Source organism: Peromyscus californicus, unplaced genomic scaffold, assembly GCF_007827085.1.
Source record: "Peromyscus californicus insignis strain IS unplaced genomic scaffold, ASM782708v3 Scaffold_5__1_contigs__length_169319896, whole genome shotgun sequence".
Taxonomy (NCBI): domain Eukaryota; kingdom Metazoa; phylum Chordata; class Mammalia; order Rodentia; family Cricetidae; genus Peromyscus; species Peromyscus californicus.
The window spans coordinates 86,640,685-86,663,009 of NW_026294573.1; the positions used below are offsets into that span (position 1 = coordinate 86,640,685).

General features: G+C 51.3%; 1 protein-coding gene across 1 annotated transcript; it reads left to right on the forward strand.

The window, feature by feature from the left end:
- The first annotated feature begins 5,934 nt into the window (after positions 1-5,934).
- On the forward strand, positions 5,935-14,056 carry Kif12 (kinesin family member 12). The gene is made up of 19 exons (XM_052718434.1): positions 5,935-7,256; positions 7,354-7,419; positions 7,509-7,587; positions 7,987-8,114; positions 8,237-8,312; positions 8,666-8,800; positions 8,939-9,074; positions 9,694-9,785; positions 9,965-10,121; positions 10,681-10,799; positions 10,888-10,992; positions 11,475-11,577; positions 11,661-11,751; positions 11,919-12,005; positions 12,296-12,380; positions 12,457-12,555; positions 13,075-13,178; positions 13,257-13,372; positions 13,610-14,056. Exons 1-18 carry the CDS (start codon positions 7,231-7,233, stop codon positions 13,369-13,371), a joined length of 1,803 nt encoding a protein of 600 aa, XP_052574394.1. The 5' UTR covers positions 5,935-7,230; the 3' UTR covers position 13,372; positions 13,610-14,056.
- The last annotated feature ends 8,269 nt before the right edge of the window (positions 14,057-22,325 follow it).

Here is a 22,325-nt window from a genome sequence, read left to right on the forward strand (position 1 = left end):
GCGCCTTTCCTGGGACTCACTTGGTAGTCCAGGCTGGCCTCGAACTCACAGAGATCCGCCTGGCTCTGCCTCCCGAGTGCTGGGATTAAAGGCGTGCGCCACCACCGCCCGGCTGGATGAGCCATTTTCATATTTTCTATGCAAGTATGAGGACCTGAATTCAACACACACACACACACACCCCAGCACTCAAGTGAAAGCCAGGCTGCACTTGTCTGTAACCCCAGAATTGGGAGGAGAAAGCAGGATCCTGAGAGCTGATTGGCCAGCCAGCCTAGCCAAAACAGTGAGCCTCCAGTTCAGTAAGAGACCTCTCTCAAGGCAGTAATGCAGACAGTGGTGGAGGGAACCTGGCATCCTGCTCTGGCTTGTGCACACACAGATGGATTTGTCTGCACACTCATGTTCATATAGCACATGCATACACATACACTACACACAACACACACACAAGTAGGTAATTAAACGGTATTTAAATTTTTTAAAAATCATGTTTACTTATGTCACAGCTCTGGAGGTTCAAACACACACACATTGGGCCATCACATAATGGCAGGTGGCATCATGATGGAAGTGAGCAGGGGGAGGGAGAGATCCCATGACAGAACAGGAAGCCAGATCATGGGAGAGGTTGGGTTCACTGTTTTGTATTCAACACCTCCCTCTCTAGCGAACTAACAGGAGGGCCCACAATAACTACACCAATCTCTTCAGGGCAGTGACCCAATGACCTGACTTCCTCCCACCAAGCTCAGTCTCTTAAGAGTCTTACTCCTCTCTCATCACCACACTGAAGACAGAAGCACCAACATGTGAACCATCAGGGATCAGACTCAAACCTTCATTCACACTATAGAATATACATGTGTTGGCATTGTGTTTGGAGACTTTGAGGTCACTAATTCCAGCAGCTGGTTTGGAGCGCCCTCTGAGTTTCCTGTATACACACATCTGTGGAAAACAACAGCTTTACTAACTTTATTTCCTCCTTTCCAGTTGCAACATCCATTTTTTTTTCTTTCTGGTGTTATTATTCCATTGGACCTTTGCAGCTGCAGGTTCTGCATCCACAGATTCAAATAATATTCATCAGAATGTAGTTAAGCCTACGAGGGGCTCCGCTGTATAGAACATGTACAACTTCTCCCCTATTGTTCCCTAAATAATACACAGTAGCAACGACATACAGAGTACTTGCTTTGTAGTAGGCAGAACAAAGAACCTAGAGATCATCTACACTAATGTGAGAACGTTCCTAGATGACATGCAAATACTATGCATTCTATTTTTTTATTTTGTGAGCATGTGCATGTGTGTGTACGTGCGTAAGGTATAGGAGTGTGTTGTATCACATGTATGTACACATTTGAGTGCATGTATGCCTAGTGGAAACCAGAGGAAGACACCAGGTGCCCTGATCTCCACTCTATTCCTCTGAGGCAGGGTCTCTCATGGAATTTGGAGCTAGGCTGGCCATCTGCGTGCCTTGGCAATCCTCCATCTCAACCCCCTAGCACTGGGGTTACAGGTGAGCATGGCCATATCCAGATTTTCTCCACCTGTGTGCTGGGAATTTGAACTCATGTCCTCATGCTTTGCATAGGCAATGCTTTCACCTGCTGAGTCAGCTCCCCACCCCTAACTACGCATTTTATGTAAGGAATTTGAGCATCCATGGGTTGTGGTATGAGAGAGTGCCCTGAAATCGACCTCCCAAGGACACCAAGAGACAACTTTACCAATTTGTGTCATGGTCACGGAAGAGTTACTTTAATCATTAAATAGGACATTAAACATAGATTTCCTATAGATAACCTTTTTTTTTCAATTAAGGAGTATCCATTGTATGCTTCCTTGTTGCTCAGAGCTGTTTTTTTTTTTTAAATCACGAATAACTGTTAAATTTTATAGTTGTTTTCTGTATTTATTGGGGTGATGTTTGGTATTTTTCTTGCAATGTGTTAAACCACACTGGTTAATTTTCAAGTGTAAAACATTTTATATCTCTCTGTGTTTGACTGGATGACAATTCCTTGGGATTTTTAACATTTGCACTCATTAGAGTTAAATGCCTGCCATTTTTTTTTTTTTTTTTGGTCTGATGTCATTCTGAGGATTGAATATTAGGGACTAATTCATTTAAAAAAAAGAAAGAAAGAAAAAAGAAACTTGGAAGTGCTCTGTCTGGCTCCACTGTGAGTTTGTGCAAGACTGACATTACTGCTTCTTTTGTGTTTGGAAGATTCCCCAGTGAGGGCTGCTGGGCCAAGAGTTTCCTTTGTAGGGAGGTTTTCAATTGCAAATCTGCCTTGTTCAACAATATGCAATTACACGGATATCTACCCATTCCCCTAACCATTTTACTAAGTGGGTGCCTTAACAGATTTATCCACAAATTTATGAATGGGGCCAAGTCCAGATTTATTACCATAAAGTCATTGATAGGAGCACCTTATTCTTTAATGTCTATACTATCCATAGCGAAATCCCCTTTTGTTTCTGATAGTGGAGTTTTTTGTTTTCTAGCTTCTGTCTGTATTAGTTAGTTTGGTATTTATACAAGTTAATGTTCTCATCCAAAAGCCAACTTTGCCGTTTCATCAAGATGGCATCTAAAACAGAGGAGGAAGTGACTCCAGCCTCGCTATCTTTACTTCCTGATTCTGTTGGGGAGAAGACTCACGTTCACCTGGCTCCTCATTGCAGCGCTTTCCATGCTGTTAACAAAACTGGGCTCATCTAAACGGAGTCCAACTAGCTAATTCTAAACATGCGCATTTTCATCATTTCCCATTGTGTGGGCTCCCTCGGAGGCCTGAAGAGGGTGTTCAATCCCCCAGAGCTGGAATTACGGGCAGTTGTGAGCTGCCTGATAAAGGTGTTGGGAACTGAACTTTGGTTCTCTGTGAGAACAAAGACTTGCTTTTAACTACTCAGCCATCTCTCCAACCCCGTCATTATTATTATTATTTTAAAGACAACTTTTGTCTTTGCTGGCACTTTGTGCTGTGTGTCAGCTATGTATCTCATTTGTCTCTGCTCTTAGCCTGGCCATTTCCTTCCTTCCTTTCCTCGGTTGACTATGCTGTCAACTTCCTGAGCTGGAAACAGGGATGATTGGTTTTGTCCGTTTTTATTTTTTTTAATTAATTAATTAATTAATTAATTAATTTATTTATTTGTATGTGTGTACATGTTTGTGTGGAGGTGCACATATGTGATAGTGCCTGTGTGGTCAGAGGACAGCTTGTGAGAGTCTGTTCTCTCCTTCCACCTTATGGGTCCCAAGAATGAAACTCAGATCTTCAGTCTTAGCCTCAAGTCCCTCTGCTCAGCAAGCCATCTTTCTGGCTCAGATGATTTGTTTAAAGGGGTTTTAAAAAACCATACTTTAGGTATAGTGATATAATATACATATTAAATAACACTATAATAATAGGATTTGCTATAGTTTTAAACAATTTTATTTTTAGGCAGGATATCATTATGTAGCCTGGAACTTGCTATGTAGATCAGGCTGGGCTTGAACTCACAGAGATCTGCCTACCTCTGCCTCCTAAGTACCAGCATTAAGGGCATATGTCATCATGGTTGGCATAATATTTTAAACAAAGTGGGGGAAGTTCAGGTTAGAAAACCTCTCTTTTCCAGAACATTATTTTTTTAATCACTTTTTCTAAATGGGTCAAGGTGACAAAAGTATTTGGTGACTTGTCTTGTCCTGTTCCTAGTGCACCAATGGTTAATGGAATTAAAAAGAGAGCTCAATGTTCACAGTCATGGCCTCAAAGGAATAACATATGTTCAATTCTTTGGGATGCAAAAATGGTTCTTGCTACCTCAAGAGACAGAAAGTTGAATTCACAGACCTGCTCCAAAAACAGAATAAAAATCATGATGGGGTTAAAACTAAAAAAAAAAGGAGCTTTAGATGCTCTTTCATGATTGGTTTTTAATCTCTTGCATTAGTTACACTGTGACAAAGCATCTTGCAGAAGCAACATCAAGAAGGGTTTATTTGGGCTCACAGTTTGAGGGTGCAGAGTTCATCATGGTGGGAAAGTCAATGATCACATCGCATTCACTGTCAGGAGGCAGAGACTGATGGATCCTGGAAGCTTGCTTCCTCCTTATTCAGCCCAGGACCCCAGCCCATAGATGGTGCCATCAACAAATTAAGATGGGAAGACCTCTCTTAACATGGGTGGTAGGTACATTCCAGTGGCAGCACAGATACAAACTTTTCTAAGGGAAAAGCTTTTTCCTTTTGACTATTTGCCTTTGAGTCTTGCTGGCAAGCTCATCTACCCTGTTCATGAGTGTATCTACCCTCCTCCTCCTGCTGCTGCTGCTGATGATGATGCCAAGGCTGCCAAGGATGCCACCATTCTTCCCTGATAGCCAAACCGAGATTCTTCATCCTTCCAACATGGTTGAAGACTAGTGGCTCTACAGCATCCCTCCAGGCCTGCAGTGGCAGATTGGGAGTGCCGAGGCCTCCAGCCTCATAGATTGAGCATCTACCAGGTCTCAGCCTTTCCTGTGTGAAGACAGAATGCTGGAGTACACAGATTGTGTCCTGTAAGCCAATCTACTAAACCCTTCTTCAACATATATGTACATATTCCTCCCATCACTTCTGTTCCCCTAGAGAATCCAGATACATGCTGATACATGCACCATCTATGCCAGTGGATTTGTCTATTTCTCTTCTGTGTTGGAAGCCTAAAGAAGCTGGTTCTAATATCAGCAGAGGCAGCAAGAGGATAGATGAACTTGCCTGCAGAGTGAGGGCAAGCAGGCAAAAAGCAAAGTTTCCTGTAGCCCGAAGTTTTCCCGTGTCCCACCCGGCCCACAGCAGCTTATAAAATAATCAGAGGTTTAATATTAATTACAAACTGTTTGATCTATGGCTCAGGCTTCTTACTAGCTAGCTCTTTCTTCTTAAATTAACCCATTTCTATTCCTCTATGTTTTGCCATGTGGCTTTGTGGCATTACCTGTGTTCTATTACATCTTGCTCCCCCGGCTGCGCTCAGCGTCTCCTCCGACCCTGCCTTCTTCTCCTTGTCTCTCTGCTTGGATTCCCCACCTGGCTCTATTCTGCCTTGCCATAGGCCATGGAAGCTTCTTTATTATCCAGCGGTAGCAACATATATATTCACAGAGTACAGAAAGACCATCCCAGAGCAGTTTCCTTCTCCCATGTCCTTTTCTCTGGGGTGCCACCAGAAGGGGCTACCCATATTTAGAGTGTGTCTTCACACCTCACACAATCAGATCAAAAGAATCCCTCATAGAAGTGCCCAGATGATTGTGCTTTAGATAATTCCAGATCCTGTCAAGTTAACAACCAAGATTAACCATTGTACAGGTTCTTGTGGATTCCAGGCGGCCCTTGAACTTGCTATGTAGCTAAGACGACCTTAAACTTCTGATGTCTGACTGTTGGGATTACAGGCATGTGTCTAGTTTTTGTGCTCTTAGGGACTCGATTGAGGGCTTCATTCATGCTAGGCAAACACTCTGCTAACTGAGCTACATCTATCTGCCCCATCCTTAGTGGAAGGCAAGATTTGACACCTAAAATTGCTCTCAGACTGTCATACTTGTGCCATAACATATGCCCATACTTGAGCGTGCATGCGTGTACACACACACACACACACACACACACACACACACACACACACACACACACGTGCACATAGGCTCGCGTGCATGGGGGTGGGATGGGGAAGACTTTACTGTTATACTTATTGTTAGAATTTCTAGCCACTCCCCCAGCTACATGACCACACATGCGCTGTCCAATAGCCAGGCAAGATGCTTAGTCATCCTGGGGCCTTACGTCCTACATAATCTGTGTACTGCGTGATCATGTGCTACATGCACGGTGTAGCTACATAAGCCCATATGCACAGGTGCGGGGAGGGGGGGTCTATAAAAGCGGGTTCCACCTATTCCTTCCCTCTCTTCCTGCACAGTCATTCCACAGGCCTTTCTATTCCCTCCCCTTAATAAACTCCTACAGTGGGTTTTGTTGTGCCTCGTGGCTTCTCTCGAACGGTAAACAGCACCACTTAATAAACAGCACGTATTCCTCTTACATACTCCATCTACCATCTGCTCTCGACTATTCAAGGTCTGGCTCTTCTCATCACCTCCACCATCGACCCAGAGTAGAAGTCCAAGACGTGGAGTGTCCTATGACAGACGCTGCCCATCATGCCTCCTGTGCTCTCCTCTGTTCTGACCCTCTTGCTGACCCATCAACAACGACAACCTGTCAGTTCCCTGTTCGTGACCCTTACTGGCTTCCTGGTTCTCTGAGGAGTGTCAGAGGATGTAGCCCTCACCAGCCCCACAGCATCTCTCCTTGCCACATCTCTGCACCTCATCCCTGCCTTCCTTGAGAGCGTGCTTCACCTGGAGCTCCTCACCTGCCTTCTCACTGCATGCACCCTCAACTTCAAGCCTCTGTGCCTCCCGGAAGACTCCCCGCCCTTGGTTGTTACCACCTGTCTCCTCAGCAGCAGCAGCGGACAGGTCTACGTAGGACTGATCAGGCCAGGGGTTCATCCTGGTGACTGGCCAGGAAGAGTGATGGCCCAGCCTGAGCACACTCACAGACATCTCTGGGGCTGTTGCTGCTCTGGTAAGCCAGACCAATGGGGTTAAACACCACACTGGCTTTGGATTAGCTTTGGCCTGGCAGAGGCAGGTGCACCAATGTTTAACCAGATGCTGGGAAGCTGATGTCAGCTCAGCCCGGAGCCGCCCAGCCGGGTTTTCTGTGGTCCTCTGCTTCCTGGGCTTTGTGCTGAGAAAAGGCTGAGCTATTGAGAGACAGAGGGTGTGTGCCAGAAGAGCCTAGTTCTTTCTCTGGCTCTGTGGCCTTGGCTGAGTCCTTCCCACCCCTGATTTGTGTCTCGCTGTAACAAAGAATGGTCTTGGTGGTCCTCTGGATCCCTCCCGAAGAGACTACCTAAAAGCAAGCGAGCCTTAGGCTCCAGAACCCCCTAGCTAGAATGCCCTGGCATGGGACTTTCCCCACCTCACAGGGTGGGGTGGGTAAATCTTTAACTTGCTAGCTCTGGGTAGGCTGAAGTCTTTCTGGATGACTGGTTGTGGGGGATTAGGGAGGAGGATGTAAGGTGTGTGTGTGGACAGTCCCGCTGTGGTGAAGAGGGGATACTGGAAAAGGAAAGGAATCGTGCAAAACAGGACATGGAGGAACGTGGGTCTCCTGACGGGTAAAGCACTCTTCATGCGATGTTACAGAGCCCTTGAAGCGGGCCCAGAGGACAGCGACGAAGCACAGGGGTGGTAACTCTTTTTTTTTTGACACAGAGACCCAGCACGGAGCCTGGAGCAGGGGCCAGAAGGACCAGAAACCCCCATTCAAGTGGTGCTCAGGTAAGTATGGATGGGCTAGGAAACACCCGGGCCACAAAGGGACCAAAAGCACTATCCGGATGGACCATCTGGTCTCTCTTGGATACCAGGGTGCGTCCCATGAGCACGGCAGAGCTGCGTAGAGGGGAGCAGAGTGTTCTGCACTGCTCAGGGACCCGGACTCTGCAGGTGAGAAGCCTTCCCAACCTCCGCAAAAGAACCTGTGGAGGGGACCCTGGGGCCCAAATGGAGCAACATTGCCTTAGGACTCTTCTCTCTGTAGATTGCCCCTCCTCTACAGAGTGCCCCGCCCTCCTTTTAATTGTCCCGCCTCCCCAGGGTGCCCTCTTCCACCCCAGAAATGCCCCACCCCTCCTAGATACCCCGCTCAGTCCGGAGTGTCCGCCTCTCCAAATGCCCCATCCCTACACAAGGCCTCGCTCATCCCCGAGGGTCCCTGCCCTCCAGGGTGCACATCTACTCTAAAGCCCTTTCCTTCAGAGTGCCCTGCCCTCCTTCAGATGACCTTTCCCGTCTTGGGTGCCCGGTCCTGCACAGTGCCCCGCCCCTACGCCATCCCCACTCCAGGTGAGCCCCCCAGGTGGCGGCCCCGACGTGGCGTTCCGCTTCGGCGCGGTACTGGACGGGGCACGCACGCAGGAGGACGTGTTCAGGGCGTGTGGCGTGAAGCGCCTGGGCGAGCTGGCGCTGCGCGGGTGAGTGGGACGTGGGGTGCGCGGGGCGCGGGGCGCAGGGAGCGCGGGGGGCGCGGGGCGTGGGTCTCCGCCCCGCCCCGATCCCCGCCTCCCGGGCCCAGCCACGCCCTTGTCGCCCGCAGTTTCTCCTGTACGGTCTTCACTTTTGGCCAGACGGGCTCCGGGAAGACTTACACTCTGACAGGACCTCCTCCGCAGGTGGGTAGCAGGGTTGGGATCTGGCCCCGGGTCGGGTTGTGGGCGGGACTCCAGGGCGGAAGGGGCGTGGCCAAAGAAATCCCGCCCCGTTGGTTCGTAGACTTGGTATCTGAGGAACGAAAGACTCCCAGGGACTTGCAGAGTTTGGAGCGCTGTATTCTAACTTGGGCAACATCAGTTACTCGCTTTCAGTTAATTCGTCTGTGGGGTGGCACTGATGAACTACTGACTGAGATTCCAGTGAGATAGTGTGGCGGAGCGTGGCACTGCTTCTGGCGTAGTTAGTGTACTGAAGAAAGGGTAGACTATGCTGCCGCTGCCGCTGCTGCAGCTCCAGCTGTCCTTGTCCCCAGGGAGAAGGGGTGTCCGTACCCCCTAGCCTGGTTGGCATTATGCAGAGGACCTTCGCCTGGCTATTAGATCGCGTGCAGCACCTGGGTGTCCCTGTCACCCTCCGAGCCTCCTACCTGGAGATCTACAATGAACAGGTAGGCGAATGGCAGTCCACCTGGAAAGAAGGCCGTATATTCCAAGGACCAGGGATGCTAAGAAGTGGAAGGGGAGGCGGGATCATGGTCAAAGGGCTATGAGTGGATGGAGCCTGCTTCTCCTCTCTCCTCTCCCAGGTTCGGGACTTGCTGAGCCGGGGGTCTCCGCGGCCTCTGCCTGTTAGGTGGAATAAGGCTCGGGGCTTCTATGTGGAGCAGCTTCGGATGGTGGAGTTTGCTAGTCTGGAGGCCCTGATGGAGCTCCTGCAGATGGGTAGGCTGCTTCACGGAAACTTTGGGAGTAAGGATTCCTCAGCTCCCTCTGAGGCGCCCTGGGGATCGGGAATACTGGAATTGGGACTTCAGAAAGGACTCTTAAGGCAGAGAAGGGCCAGCCTAGCAGCAATTCAAAGATGCGGCAAGGGTGCCCACATGCGGGTTGCCTTGCCTTCCATAGTGCCCGCCCATGCCTCTTGCTCACTCCTCTTGGTTTTATACCGTCCACTTTTGCAGGGCCTAAGGACAATAGTCATACCCCTTAGTTCGGCTTATCTATAAGGTCCTGCTATTCCAGCCTTAGTAACTCATTTGAGCATTTACTTAGAACCCTCCTCTGGCAGACGCCGGGGGACACTGGGGCACTGGATCTGACCCCAGCATTCTACTTCTCTGCTGATCTCTGTTTTCATTTCTCTGTCTTTCCACACAGTAGGAGAGGTGCTTATTTGCCCCTCTTCTGTTCCCTTCTCCCACACTCAACACTCACTCCCTGAGCCAGCCCTTCATGCCTCTGTCTGGATGCCGCTCTGACATTCTTGCTCCCTGGGGATGGCCCTTTCCTGGGATGGCCCATTCTTCCTAGCCGGCACAGCTCCCGATGTCCCCTTCCCCAGGCCTTAGCCGCCGTCGGAGCTCCTCACATACCTTGAACCAGGCCTCCAGCAGAAGCCATGCCCTGTTCACGCTCTATGTCAGCCGCCCAACTGTGAGTGCCCAGCCTGGGGAAGGGCTAAGGAAAGGTTACCCAGCAAAGCTCTGTCTTTGCATGTGTAAACCAGCTTGGATCTTCTGGGTGTATGGGGCGGGGGAACCTTTGACTTTGAGACCTTGTGAATTTGATGGAGACAGTCTTCTCCAAGTTCCCATCAAGCCCTGGTCCACCAGACTCAGCAGGTACCTGCTGTGGATGCTGGGGAGTCTCCTGTCGGGGGAAAGCTGTGCTTCGTGGACCTGGCAGGCAGTGAGAAGGTGGCGACAACAGGATCCCGAGGGCAGCTGATGCTCGAGGCCAATAGTATTAACCGCAGCCTCCTGGCATTGGGTAAGAACTGGGGGCTACAGGTCTGACTTCTGGGTCCCTTCTTTGCTCTGGATCCACTGCTATACTAGGGAGACCACAGGACTCGTAGTTACAGATGAGGGCTGGAGTTCTGGCATCAGGTCTGAGGCTAACTTTCCCTCTCTGGTTATCAGTCTGTACGTTCTAAAGTCAGCAGCATTACACATATCCTTTATACACTTGGAAGACAGCCACAGTAAGGGGAGAGGAATGGGTCTGTGTACCCAACAGCATGGCTGGCCCTGGGACCCCAGGGAGCTAGCCTCAGTACTTTCCTATGGTGTGGGAGCTGCTGGTGACATTCCTTTTCAGTTAGTTATTTGTTGAAGATATCTTGGCGTCTCTGCTGAATGTTGGAAATTGGGTGAACGTCCCATCCGTGCCTTCAGAGAGCCTGGTCTGCTGCCGGACACCAGTGTGTAAAGTGATGAGATGGGACTAGAGTTTTGCCAGCCTGGCTGAGCTTCCTGCTCTGTAATGGCCCAGCCAGACACCTTTGGGCACACAATGCAGTCTCTCTGGGCCTTCCTCTTCTCGCCAGGCCACTGCATCTCTCTGCTGTTGGACCCACAGAGGAGGCAGAGCCACATTCCCTTCCGAGACAGCAAGCTCACCAAGTTGCTGGCAGACTCACTTGGGGGCCGTGGGGTCACCCTCATGGTATCTGATGGATGAGGAGGCTGGTCGAGGGGCTGGGCCCTGAGGAAGGGTCTCTTCCATAGAAGCACTCAGAGGAGGTCCTCTCTAGGTTGCCTGCGTGTCCCCTTCAGCCCGGTGCCTTCCTGAGACTCTCAGCACTCTGCGATATGCAAGCCGAGCTCAGAGGGTCACCACCCGACCACAGGGTCCCAAGGTGAGCAGGCAACAGCCAGAGCCTGAGTTAGTTGGAATCTAGGGCTGGATCAGAGTTGGGATTTGGGTTGGAAGCCTGGGAATGATGTCATGATTGGTGTCAGGGTCATGGGCAAGGGTCTGTGTCACAGTTAGAGTCTGGGCAGGGCTGAGGGCTGGAAGACTGAGTTGGACTGTCATCAGAATCTATCCAGGACTTCAGCTGGTTAGGTCTAATAGGGGGTCTGATATGTGGTTAATTTGGGGAATCGCAATCTAAGCCAAGACTGGGGCAGAAGTGAGTTTGGGCTTGGGATCAAGTCTGGTTCTGAGTCCCTTCAGGATGACCTAGTAAAGACAAGGCGTAGCCTGGGCCAGCATGCAGAGCTGGGGTGAAGCGGGGGCTGGAGTTTAGGCTCCACAAATCCCCACACCAGGAAGGCCTTGTGCAGTGCACCAGCCTATACAGTCATAAACAGTGGCCCTGGGTTTCTTCCTTGGTAGTCCCCTGGAGTAAAGCCACCCCAGCCAGGAGAGGCTGAGCTGTTGCAGCTCCAAGAGGAGAATCGTCACTTGCGGTTCCAGCTGGATCAAATACAGACCAAGGGTATGAGCTCCCCGGGGCCCGAGAGGAGGTGGTGGATAGAGTCTGGGTTGCTGAGATAACAGCAATGCTCTGCTTCCCCTCAGCACCAGGGATCCATGGGGCCCGGGTGGCCTGGGCCCAGCAGAACCTCTATGGGATGCTGCAGGAGTTTATGCTGGAGAATGAGAGGCTTAGGTAAAGCAAGATGGGGCCAGCCCTGGGACTCGGTTCCTACCCCTTCTTGCTCCTCTATTTTGGCCAAGATACTACCTACCCATCCCTGGTTCTCTCCTCCCCTTGGTTCCCACCTTCCTCGTGGTGCTGGTCCTGCCCCCCATCACCTGGAGCCTGCTCCCCGGCAGGAAGGAAATGAGGCAGCTGCAGAGCAGCCGGGACCTGGCCCGGGCAGAGCAGCACGTCCTGGCCCAGCAGGTCCATGAACTGGAGAGGTGAGTGTAGCCCTATGGAAGGCCTGGGATGTGGACGCTGGCAGAGGGGACTTCACGAAACAAGTGAGAGTCTGATTCTGATCATTGGCTTCGGCTCCTGATTCGGTCACCTCCTGGCTGCATGTGTCACCCTCGGCTAATCATCTGAGCATGAATTTCCTGGTCCCCTCTTCTGGGAGATGGGGTCTTGGCTTGGCCGCCTTACAGGGTTGTTTGCGGATGAGGGGATGAGTTCATAGAGAGGTGTCGAGGCTGAGGACTGAAGGCTCAGACCCCACTCTTCTTCCCAGGCACCTCCTTTCTGCTTGTTCCCTTCCCCAGCAGGGCTCTGCCCCTATGTGCCCCGGCTCGATGGGCCCAGCTGCCTCCTGCCATGTGAGTGTCCCTGCTCACCCTGGGTTGTGGGAGACAAGCTAGAGTGTCATTGAGTCACTGTGATGGCCTCTTGCAGGCACTGCCACCCCTCTGCTTCTGCTGTCACACCTGCCCTCTGTGCCGAGTATCCCTGGCCCACTGGGCCTGCCCACGGAGAGAGTGCCATGTGCCACAGGTAAGAAAGGCCAAGATGAGCCTGGAGAACTGGAGACACTGACCCGGGCTTCAGCGATCCTGGTGATTCCAGGGCTCTGGACTGGGGCATGGGAGTGAAGGCTGGGCCAAGTCCCTCTCTCTGCCCAGGATGTAGAATGTCTGCTTGCCTGGCCTCTAGTCCTATCTTCGGTTAGGAGTGCACTCTCTCTCACTCACTTACTGTCTCATTCACACATGTTCATCCGTGTCTTCACTTCCTTCATCAATTCACCCATTCCTTCTGGACACCTTCCTATGCCAGCCCAAGTGTTGGGCCCGCCACGGTTTCGGTCTCTGCTTTCAAAGAGCTCCCAGTCCCTGGGAAAGACATTACAAGAACCACCTGTAGCCCACGGAGGCAATGAGAGATCCAACTCTGTATGCTGGCCTGCTGTTCTTGGCGTCCTGTGCAGCTGGAATAGCTGGGGGTCAGCATGGGGGCAGTGGTACCCAGACCTGAAAGCCTAAGGTCACCCAGGATGGGCTTTGGTCTTTTCAGCAGGTGCTAGAGCCCGAGGCCCAAGGTCACATGTCTCTGTCTGCTCGGCTCCCACCCTGGGCACCTGCACCAAGTCCTGGCTCTTCCAAGCCCCCACGAGAGAGGTGAGCCAAACCTGGGGTGTTAGAGTGGGCAGGGGAGGCCTGGAGGCACCAGGCTCACTGTTCTTCCATGTCCACCAGGAGCCACAGTGACTGGACACAGACCCCAGTCCTGGCAGAGATGCTGACAGGAGAGGAGGTGGTACCTTCTGCACCACCCATGCCCACCAGGTCCTCGAACATGCCACCATGCTGAGGTGAAAATTTGGGGGTTTCGTTCTTGAACCAGGGAATGATGGGAAGTGATTTCTAAGACCTTTCTAGTTCCCAGCCTCTGAGTCTCATGGCAGAGTCCTCTCCTCTAGTCATGACCCCTACTGGAGCCTGGGGACTTGGGGAGAGAGTGCTTGGGGCTTCCACAGAAGAGCCTAGGCTTCAGTAGACCTGGGAGGTAGCAAGGGTGGGTACAGACTTTGAGTTTAATTTCTCCTTAGGAGGATCTGGGATCCTGAACCTGACCCAGAGGCCGGAGGCCCTCACACACTAGATCAACAGCTCCCTGAACCTCCACGGGAGTCAGCCACAGCCCAGCGAGAGCGTGAAGAGCCCTGAGCAAGGCCTCTCTTCTCTTTAAACGCTGCCAGACTGGCTCTGCCCACTGGGCCTGCATCTCTGTCTGTTAATGGGAAAGAAATGTTGCTGGGTAGAGCTGGGGGATTGTAAGGTAGTACAACCCCCCCCACCAGGCTTTGAACCTGAGACTGGGTTCAAGAGACACTGGAGTGGGTGGGAGTGTCTGAATAATGGGGCTGGAGAGATGGCTCGGCGGTTAAGAGCACTGGCTGCTCTTGCAGAGGTCCTGAGTTCAATTCCCAGCAACCACATGGTGGCTCACAACCATCTGTAATGAGATCTGGTGCCCTCTTCTGGCCTGCAGTCATACATGTTATATACACAGTAAATAAATAAATCTTTAAAAAAAAAAAAGAAAGAAAGAAAGAAAGAAAAAAGGAAGGCATTAGCTGTAATCTAGTTGGTCTTGTGCTCTGGGTGGCCATCTAGGTGGCTGTCATGATGAGGGGTGATCCATGAGGGGTGAGGGGCTGGAAGAGGCAGTGGGGCTGAGAAGCACAACCCCAAGACTTCAGGGTGCTCTGGCCACATCCAGAGTTTGGGCTGTGTCAGAGGCATAGGGGAGCCTTGGAAGGCTGCCAAGAAGCCCCCAGCTTAGGTTTGTGTCTTGGTCATGTTGACCCCATGGGAGGCAGAAGCAGCACACTGGCAGAGATCGTCAAAGAGAGAAAGAGGCACCTTGGTTTGCAGTACTTAAGCAGGCATTCAGGTGGGACTCCTCTCAGACCTGAGCTGTGGGACTGGCCAGGGCTCCAAGCAGGCAAGCCTCGGCCATAGGCCTGTGGGAGCCTTGGGGAAATAGCAACCCAAACTAGTTAGGAATCTCCAGGGAGCATCTGGGAGCCTGGCAGGGCTGCAAGACTGTCCTGGAGACCTATCTCTGAATAGGGTGGTCCAGGTGTGGACACCGGGACCCGTTTCTCCACCGTACTTCCTGGTACAAGACCAAGCAGAGAAGACTCTGCACCTCTCACCCAGCATTCTAAAAAGAGGCCCTGAGTGTCTCCAAACATGTCTCCTTTGGGAACAAGGACAAGAAGATAAAACCAGGGTGTCTTGAGGCCCCTCTGAATATGGTGTGTCTTAGGCTTTTCTGAGTCTCCCCAACTCCTGAGTCTGTGTAGGAAAGGTTCTGGAAGCTGGGACTAACTAGTTCAGCCCAGGCTGCAGCCCCCAGGGAGCAGATGTTGAGAGGTGTGACTTGTGGCTGGACATTGGGGCTATTCAGCAGAGGCCAGGATGTCCTTAGAAGGTCAGGGTCAAAGCAGAATCCAGAGACAGGGTGATGGCCAGAGGCAGGCAGGCAGAGCGGGTTTAGCCACATGGGTTCCAATCACCTTGTTGCTTCTCCATAAGTGGTCCTGGGCATAGCTGCCCTGAGCCCAGGTTACCTTGTGTCCAAAATGGACACAATAGTGATGTTCCTTTACATGACTCTTAACGCAGACGAAATTCTCTGACATGTGGAAATAATGTCATAAGAGGCTTTTCTTGTGTTTGGCCAAGAGTTTGGTCAAAAGGAAAGTTACAGTCACGTGACAGTTTGATAGAGTTATGGTCCTGACTCTGGAGATGGCTTGGTTGATAGAGGACTTGCTGTGCAAGCATCGGTCTGTAGCACACACAGGAACATCAACATGTAAGGCTGGTGAAGTGGCTTAGCAAGTAAAGGCACTGGCTGCCAAGCCTGTCAATCTGAGTTCAAGCCACAGGACCCATGTGTAGTAGAAAGACAACCATCTCCAAGTGTCCTGACCTTGACTTGAGCAACATGGCTCCTCCAGGAGACGGAAAACAGACAGACAGACAAGTATGTGCATGCATGCATGCATGCATACATACATATACACAAAATACAGATGGAGCGGCACATGCTTGTTGTAACCCCACGACTGAGGAGGCAGAGACAGGAGGATCCCTGGGGATCGGTCAGTCTAGCCTAATCAACGAGACAGGCTAGTGAGAGGCTCTGTCTCATAAACAAGAGGTAGATGGTGCCTGAGAAATTATTCCTGAGGTTGACCTCAGGCTTCCATATATGTGCACAATATACAAATAGACACATTCACACAAACTGCTCGACAGATACATAGGCCAACCTGCCTGGGGCGTGTGTTGCTCTCACAGAACACAGGCAGTGCCTAGGAGCTCTGCCTGGGCAGGGGTGCGGTTCTCAAGACGGGATTCTAGAAAAGTCTTGTGGAGGTGATGCTAATACAGGAGACCGGAAGGGAGAGGGAGTCCCAGATGTCAGCACAAGGTCCTCTTTGCTGACATTTTCGCAGCACCTTGTCAGTGTGGGTGGCTTTGCCGTTTCCTGCTCCTCCTTGGCCCCCTGAACACTTATCTCACTGCCTGGTGTATAGCCCTGCTTGTTGGGAAGTCCTCTGCCTCAGGCAGAGAAGGCCCTGGCACTGAGCATGAAAGTCTTCCCTAGCCACCCTGGGAGTTGGAGGAAGGATGGGGACCACCCAGGGGAGACCCTGGCCCCAGCTGCCTCATTAGCATTTGGAGGATCCTCTTCAGCCAGCTAGGTTCCTTTCCTGAGCCCTTAGCTCAGCAAAAGCCTCGTTTCCTTCCCCAAGGCATATGGGACCGCTGACCTCCACTGGCCCTGGCTCCACCATTCCCTCTGCTCTCCCCCCAGGATGGCCACTTTTCTAGGATACCTAAGCCCTGGAGGATTCCACAGAATTCTAGTCCCAAGCGAGACTTCACATCCATTTGACCCTTAGCGAGACCTACAGACTCCAAAAGGGCTCCTCTGGAATCCTAAAAGCCACTGCCTAAGGCAGGTTGCTGGACTTGGGGGACAGGGCTTTGGCAGTTTAAAAGGCTGTCAAAAGAAGGCTGTCAGTACCTCAGAACACTGGAATTGAGGGAGGCTCATAGAAGTCCAAGGCCCTATGAATTTCTCAGAATTCCAATTCCTTAGATCTCTTTGGAATTTTAAAACATCATATTGAAATTGGTATGGATCTGATGGGGAGGAGACATTCGTTAGAGCTCTGGAGGCCATCTATGAGTTTCCAGAATACTGGCACATCTGAAGAGACCTGGAGATGTGAGACAAGTTGAGTCTCCCAGATCCTTGGGAGTCCCATCTTTAGCGAGTGCAGAGTGGGGTGTGTTGCAGAAGCCACAGATAGCTGTAGGACAGATGGCACAAGTTTCAGGAAGATGCTTCTGAGGACACTGTTCAAACTACCGGGAGATGCTCACTTGTGCACTTGTACACACACAGCATGCACACACAACCTGCACACATACAGCATGCACACACACAGCATGCACACACAGCATGCACACACAACCTGCACACATACAGCATGCACACACAACCTGCACACACACAGCCTGCACACACAGCATGCACACACACAGCATGCACACACAACTTGCACACATACAGCATGCACACACAACCTGCACACACACAGCATGCACACACAACCTGCACACACACAGAATGCACACACACAGCATGCACACACAGCATGCACACACAACCTGTACACACACAGCATGCACACACAGCATGCACACACACAGCCTGCACACACAAATAAAGTTTTCAAAATCAATCAGTAAAAGTAAATGACCGTGAGGAGGGCCAGGCTCATAGCTCAGGGAGATGAGCACTTGCCCTGGGTTCAAATCACGCCACCCTACAAAAAGACAGTGAAGTCTCATCAGGGATGAACCCCCAGACAGACGCCCAAGAGTCAGAGTCAATGGAGAGTGGACCCTACTGTCAGAGCAGCTTGCGACTTTAACCCCTATCTCCCCAGTGGCTCTTTTCTCTTCAAGCATTTCTCCTTTGGTCTCATGACACATTTGCCCAAATTCATATTCCGTTTTAGAGCTCTTGTGGGAGTTTCAGCCCCTTAGGGGACAGTTTGTCTCCTTGTAAAGGACAGTTCCATCTCTGACTTCTTAAGTGTCCAGGATGCATCTGCCTTAGTTTTCCAGATAAACATGGTGGGTCAAGTAGGCAAATAGATGTGGCCCTGCTAGGAATCAGGAACAGCGATCAGTAGAACTCCAGACAGGTGAGTGCCATGGCTGGAGAGCAGGACTCTAACCGAGAGACCTGCTCCATGAGCCTTGCATGGCCCTAGTTGTCACTGATGTTGGCCCTAGGATGAACTTTGACAGTTGAGTTGGGCTGTGGCCCTGAACCCTCACTCACTGTGATTGTAAGCCCTCACTTAGAGACAAGCCCTCTACTTAGCAGATACTGGTAATACTAGCCTGAAGCTGAGCCAGTGCCCTGCTCTTGTGGATCGTCTAGCCAAGTGATGAGGAAAAGAGAAGCCAAATGACAATGACTGTGCAGGAATCGTGACAACTAGTGCATCTGTGTGTGCCAAGCCCTGCTCGCAAGCCTCACAGTGTGCCAGAGCCTTCGTTCCTCAACAGCTACCCGAAGCAATGTGGATGCACTTCTCAGTTTACAGGAAGGAGAGGCAGGATGCACATGTGATAGGAACAGCTCCAGAGGAAAAATGTTCTCAAAGGCCACTGTGCGAGCAGTCCAGCTGGACCTCAGGGGAAGGACCAGTCAGGGGTCCCTGAATATAGTCAGTTTGAGCCGAGAGAGCCCAACCATGTCAGGAAGAAGTTTGCCCCTAGGAGGAAGTGTTACCACCCCACAGACAGGGAATTCCTCAGACTGGGTCACTGGCAACCTGGCTCAGCAGATAATGGCATCTCCCTCCAAGCCTAATGGTCTGAGTTCAATCCCTGGGACCCATGTGTTAGGGAGAGAATCAACTTCTGAATGCTGTCCTCTGACATCCACACGCAATGTATGGCACACGTGTACCCACAGACATATACAGACCTGCACACGAAATAAAGAAATGAAATGTTATTTTTTAAAAGGATTCTTTCAGACTTCTCAGGGAAGCAGGACTTGTACAGCCCCAGCTGGAATTGAGAGAGCCGGAAGTGCAGGGCAGTGGTGTCCAATGGGCAGGGCCGTGGACAAGGCAGGTCTGAATGGTCCCCAGGCTCTGGAGTCTCAGCAGGCTTCACTCTCTCTCAGCCTCCATCTGCCCAGCTTACCAGCTACATGATGAAGTATTAACCTCACTGAGCCTCAATGTCTTCTGTGAAGTGAGGATAAAATGATTTACCCTAAAGAGATCCAAGCGCTCATGAGGATGATAGGATTAAAGTGGATGCTTACAGCCTGAAGCCCAAAGCCTGGCCCTGGCCGGTGGTGCTACATAGACGCTAGCTGTTATCACTAGGTCGTCACCAACAGATGTTCCCAGCACCAGCAGGGACCTGTCATTCCTGTGCCTGCCCAGAGAGAACTGGGTTAGGCTCTCGCCTCCTGCTATTACAGATGGTGATGTCATCTCTGCTGGCTTCTTCCTTCACTGGATGCCCTGGACACCGAGTCTCCCGGGACAACAGGAGCCAGTCAGAGGAGAGCAGGAGAAAGGTTCCACTCTTGTCCAAGGTAATAGTTGGGGAATTTCCACCTGTCTTTCTTGAGGAAAGGCCAGTGGCACACTCTGAGGAGCCCCACTTGCCTTGTGGCTGCAGGAAGGAACCACTTTTGTCTTTCCACACATGTTAGGGTGCATTCACATGGTCAGCTGGAATGGGGAGAGCCCTAAGGTCTTGCTTCTATGGACAGAAGAGTCCAGCCTGCAAAGTGCAAGACAGTGACAGTGTGCCCTTCTAGGGCATTCACAAAAACTTCACAAATTCCTTCTGGAGGCCTTCTTCCTGGTGCCAGATACCAGGTGACAAGCTTTGTCTCTAGGACAGCTGGATCTCTAGGACGCTTTGAATTCCTCAGGGTCCCACCTTCGTGTGTGTGTGTGTGTGTGTGTGTGTGTGTGTGTGTGTGTGTGTATACATGCTATGTGTGCAAGTATGTGTGTGTAGGCATGCACACTCCCATGTGCTTGTAGAGGCCAGAAGTCAACCTCAAGTGGTACTCTCAAGTGTCATCCACCTTGGTTTTTGAGGCAAGGTGTGGTGATATATTGTTTGTCATCTAGGAAATAAAGCTTGCCTGAAGATCCGAGGACAGAGCTAGCCACAGAGTTAGCCAGAGAGTTAGGCAGTGGTGGCACACACTTTAATCCTATGGGAGGCAGAGATCCATCTGAATCTCTGTGAGTTTAAGGCCACCCTAGACTACACAAGATTAATACAGTCTAAAAGAAACAGAACCAGACAGCGGTGGCACACACCTTTAATCCCAGCACTTGAGATCTCATGCCTTTGCTCCCAGTATCTGGGAAGCACACATGTCATTAATCCCAGCACTAGGAAGGTTGAGACAGGAAGTGATAAGGCTGGGCGGAGAAAGGCATATAAGATGGGAGGAGACAGGAGTCAGTCCTTTTGGCTGAGGACTCAGAGGCACTCAGTCTGAGGATTTGGGGAGACAGGATCTTCTCTTTTGGGCGGAGGAGCTGGCGAGGTGAGAAGTGGCTGTGGCTTGTTTCTCTGATCTTTCAGCACTTACCCCACTATCTGGCTCTGGGTTTTTATTATAAGACCATTTAGGACTGATGCAACAGCAGGGTCTTTTACCTGGCCCAGAACTTGCTGACTCAGCTAGGCAGGTGGCCAGAGAGCTCTTGGAATCTGCCTGTGGATAATGCGTGCACACACACACCTACACACACACACACACACACACACACACACACACACACACACACACACACTCACACACACACACACACACACACACACACACACACACACGCACTGACCTCTCTGTGGGTTCTGAGGATACTACCCAAGTCCTCCTGTTTGCATGGCAAGTACCGTACCACCCTCCCGGCCACACAGTGTCCGCTCTCTAAGCCACCAGCTCCCTACAGTCCCAGCCGACACCATCCCACGCTCCGTCCACTCACTGAGCCTCGCTCTCTCCAAGGAGCAAGAGCAGGATGGCTCTTTTGCCGTTCATCTTCATGCACACCTTTGCTCTCCCACTCACCCCACTTCACTCAGGACAGAAAGCAGAGTCCCAACAGGCAAGAAAACAGGTAGCAGGGGTCAGAGGTGTTCCTGGACAGTGTGGCCAAGAGGTCCTGCCGGTTACCGGGGCCCAGGGGTAGGGATGTCAGCAGAGAGCCTTGGTGATCAGGGAGGCAGCTCTGGGTTTGTGACGATGATGACTTACCTGCAGGTGACCTTCAACACCTCATCTCTCAGCCTGCTTTCCTACCTGCAAAACAAGGCTACCCGAGTAGTCAGGGCCTGAGTAGAGACTTGAGAGAGACAACCTGCAGGACGTGCAGGTCTCCTGGGTGCCTGACAGTCTATGTGCTCAATTCCTGCTCCCCAGCAGAATACCCCCAAGGACTTTAGTTTTGTTTAAGGGCCTCTCTCAACCCTTCAGCTCTCTAACAGGCATGGGGATTGGCAGGTCAAGATGGAAGCTGACGAGGGGGTTCCAGCAGGCTCAAGGAAGACAGACTCTAACCTTCTTAGGTTAGAGTTGTATTTTGTTGTTATTTTCACACGCCTTTGCTGCAGGCCTGAGTCCCTCTTCTTTGCTTTTTGCAAGTTCTCTGCTGCCCTCTGGTGGACAGGAGGCATTCATGCATTCCCAGTCCAATTCCAACCAGGTATGGAGGCCAAAGCTGGGTGGGCTCAGCGCCCTGTGCCTGTAATCACGTGGCTTCCTCAAGTCCACACATTTTGGGGATGTTTTCCCAGGCGTCTGCCATGCCCTGTTTCAGCTTTGTCACTTGAGTGAGCACTGTCCCGTTTGGATGTTTAGAAGAAACAGCTGAAGCCAGGGAGGGAAAGGACTGTAAGTCACTGAGGACTGATACTCAAGTCTCCAGGTGGCACCCCTCAACCCCGTCTTTCTTTTGACAGGGTCTCAGGTAGCCCAGTCTAGCCTTGAATTTTATATGTAGCCGAGGATGACCTTGAACTCCTGATCCTCTTCCCTCTGCCACTCAAGAGATGAGATTACACTATGTGCCGCTGTGCCTAGTTTATGCAGTTGCTGGGATTCGAACCCAGGGCCTCATGCATGCTAGGAATGCATTTCACTTACAGAGATAGAGACCCAGCCTGGCTTTATTCTTGGTCACAGGGTGAAAAGCAGAGCGTGGAACTCAGCTGGGCAGCAAGGACTTCTTTTTTCCACTGCCCTAGCTTCCACCCCCGCTTCCCTCTGGCAGCTCTGAATGGATAGCCTGTGACAGTGGATAGGGCCTCCACCCTGCCATGCCCTTCGGCACTAAGCTTGCCCACACCCACTGGCCTTGGTTCTACCCTGAGGTCCCTGCTGGTCCAGTCGCAGCTTCGACTGTCCAGTCCTCCCCTCTTCCTGGAAGCCTCCTGAGCACTTACTGTCCCCCAGCTCTTTCCCGGTCTCCCCATTGATCTCCCCTGACCTCAGATATGCTCTCTACTGCCTTCTGAACATAAGCAACCCTGCCCCTGCCCACACACACAGAGCAAGGAGCAAGCCCCAGGCCTGGCAATCCTGCCAGTCACATGGGCCCAGCCCCTCCCCTCTATCCTCCAAGCTCCCAGAGTAGGGATGCTTTTAATTTTAATTAAAAATATCTTTAC

Bases quoted from the DNA above. Each gene is read 5' to 3' on its own strand.
- Kif12 (XM_052718434.1), top strand. From the start codon at position 7,231: ATGGAGGAACGTGGGTCTCCTGACGG. The intron at 7,420-7,508 runs GTAAGTATGGAT...CTTGGATACCAG, and splicing joins CCCATTCAAGTGGTGCTCAG to GGTGCGTCCCATGAGCACGG. The intron at 13,179-13,256 runs GTGAGCCAAACC...CATGTCCACCAG, and splicing joins TCCAAGCCCCCACGAGAGAG to GAGCCACAGTGACTGGACAC.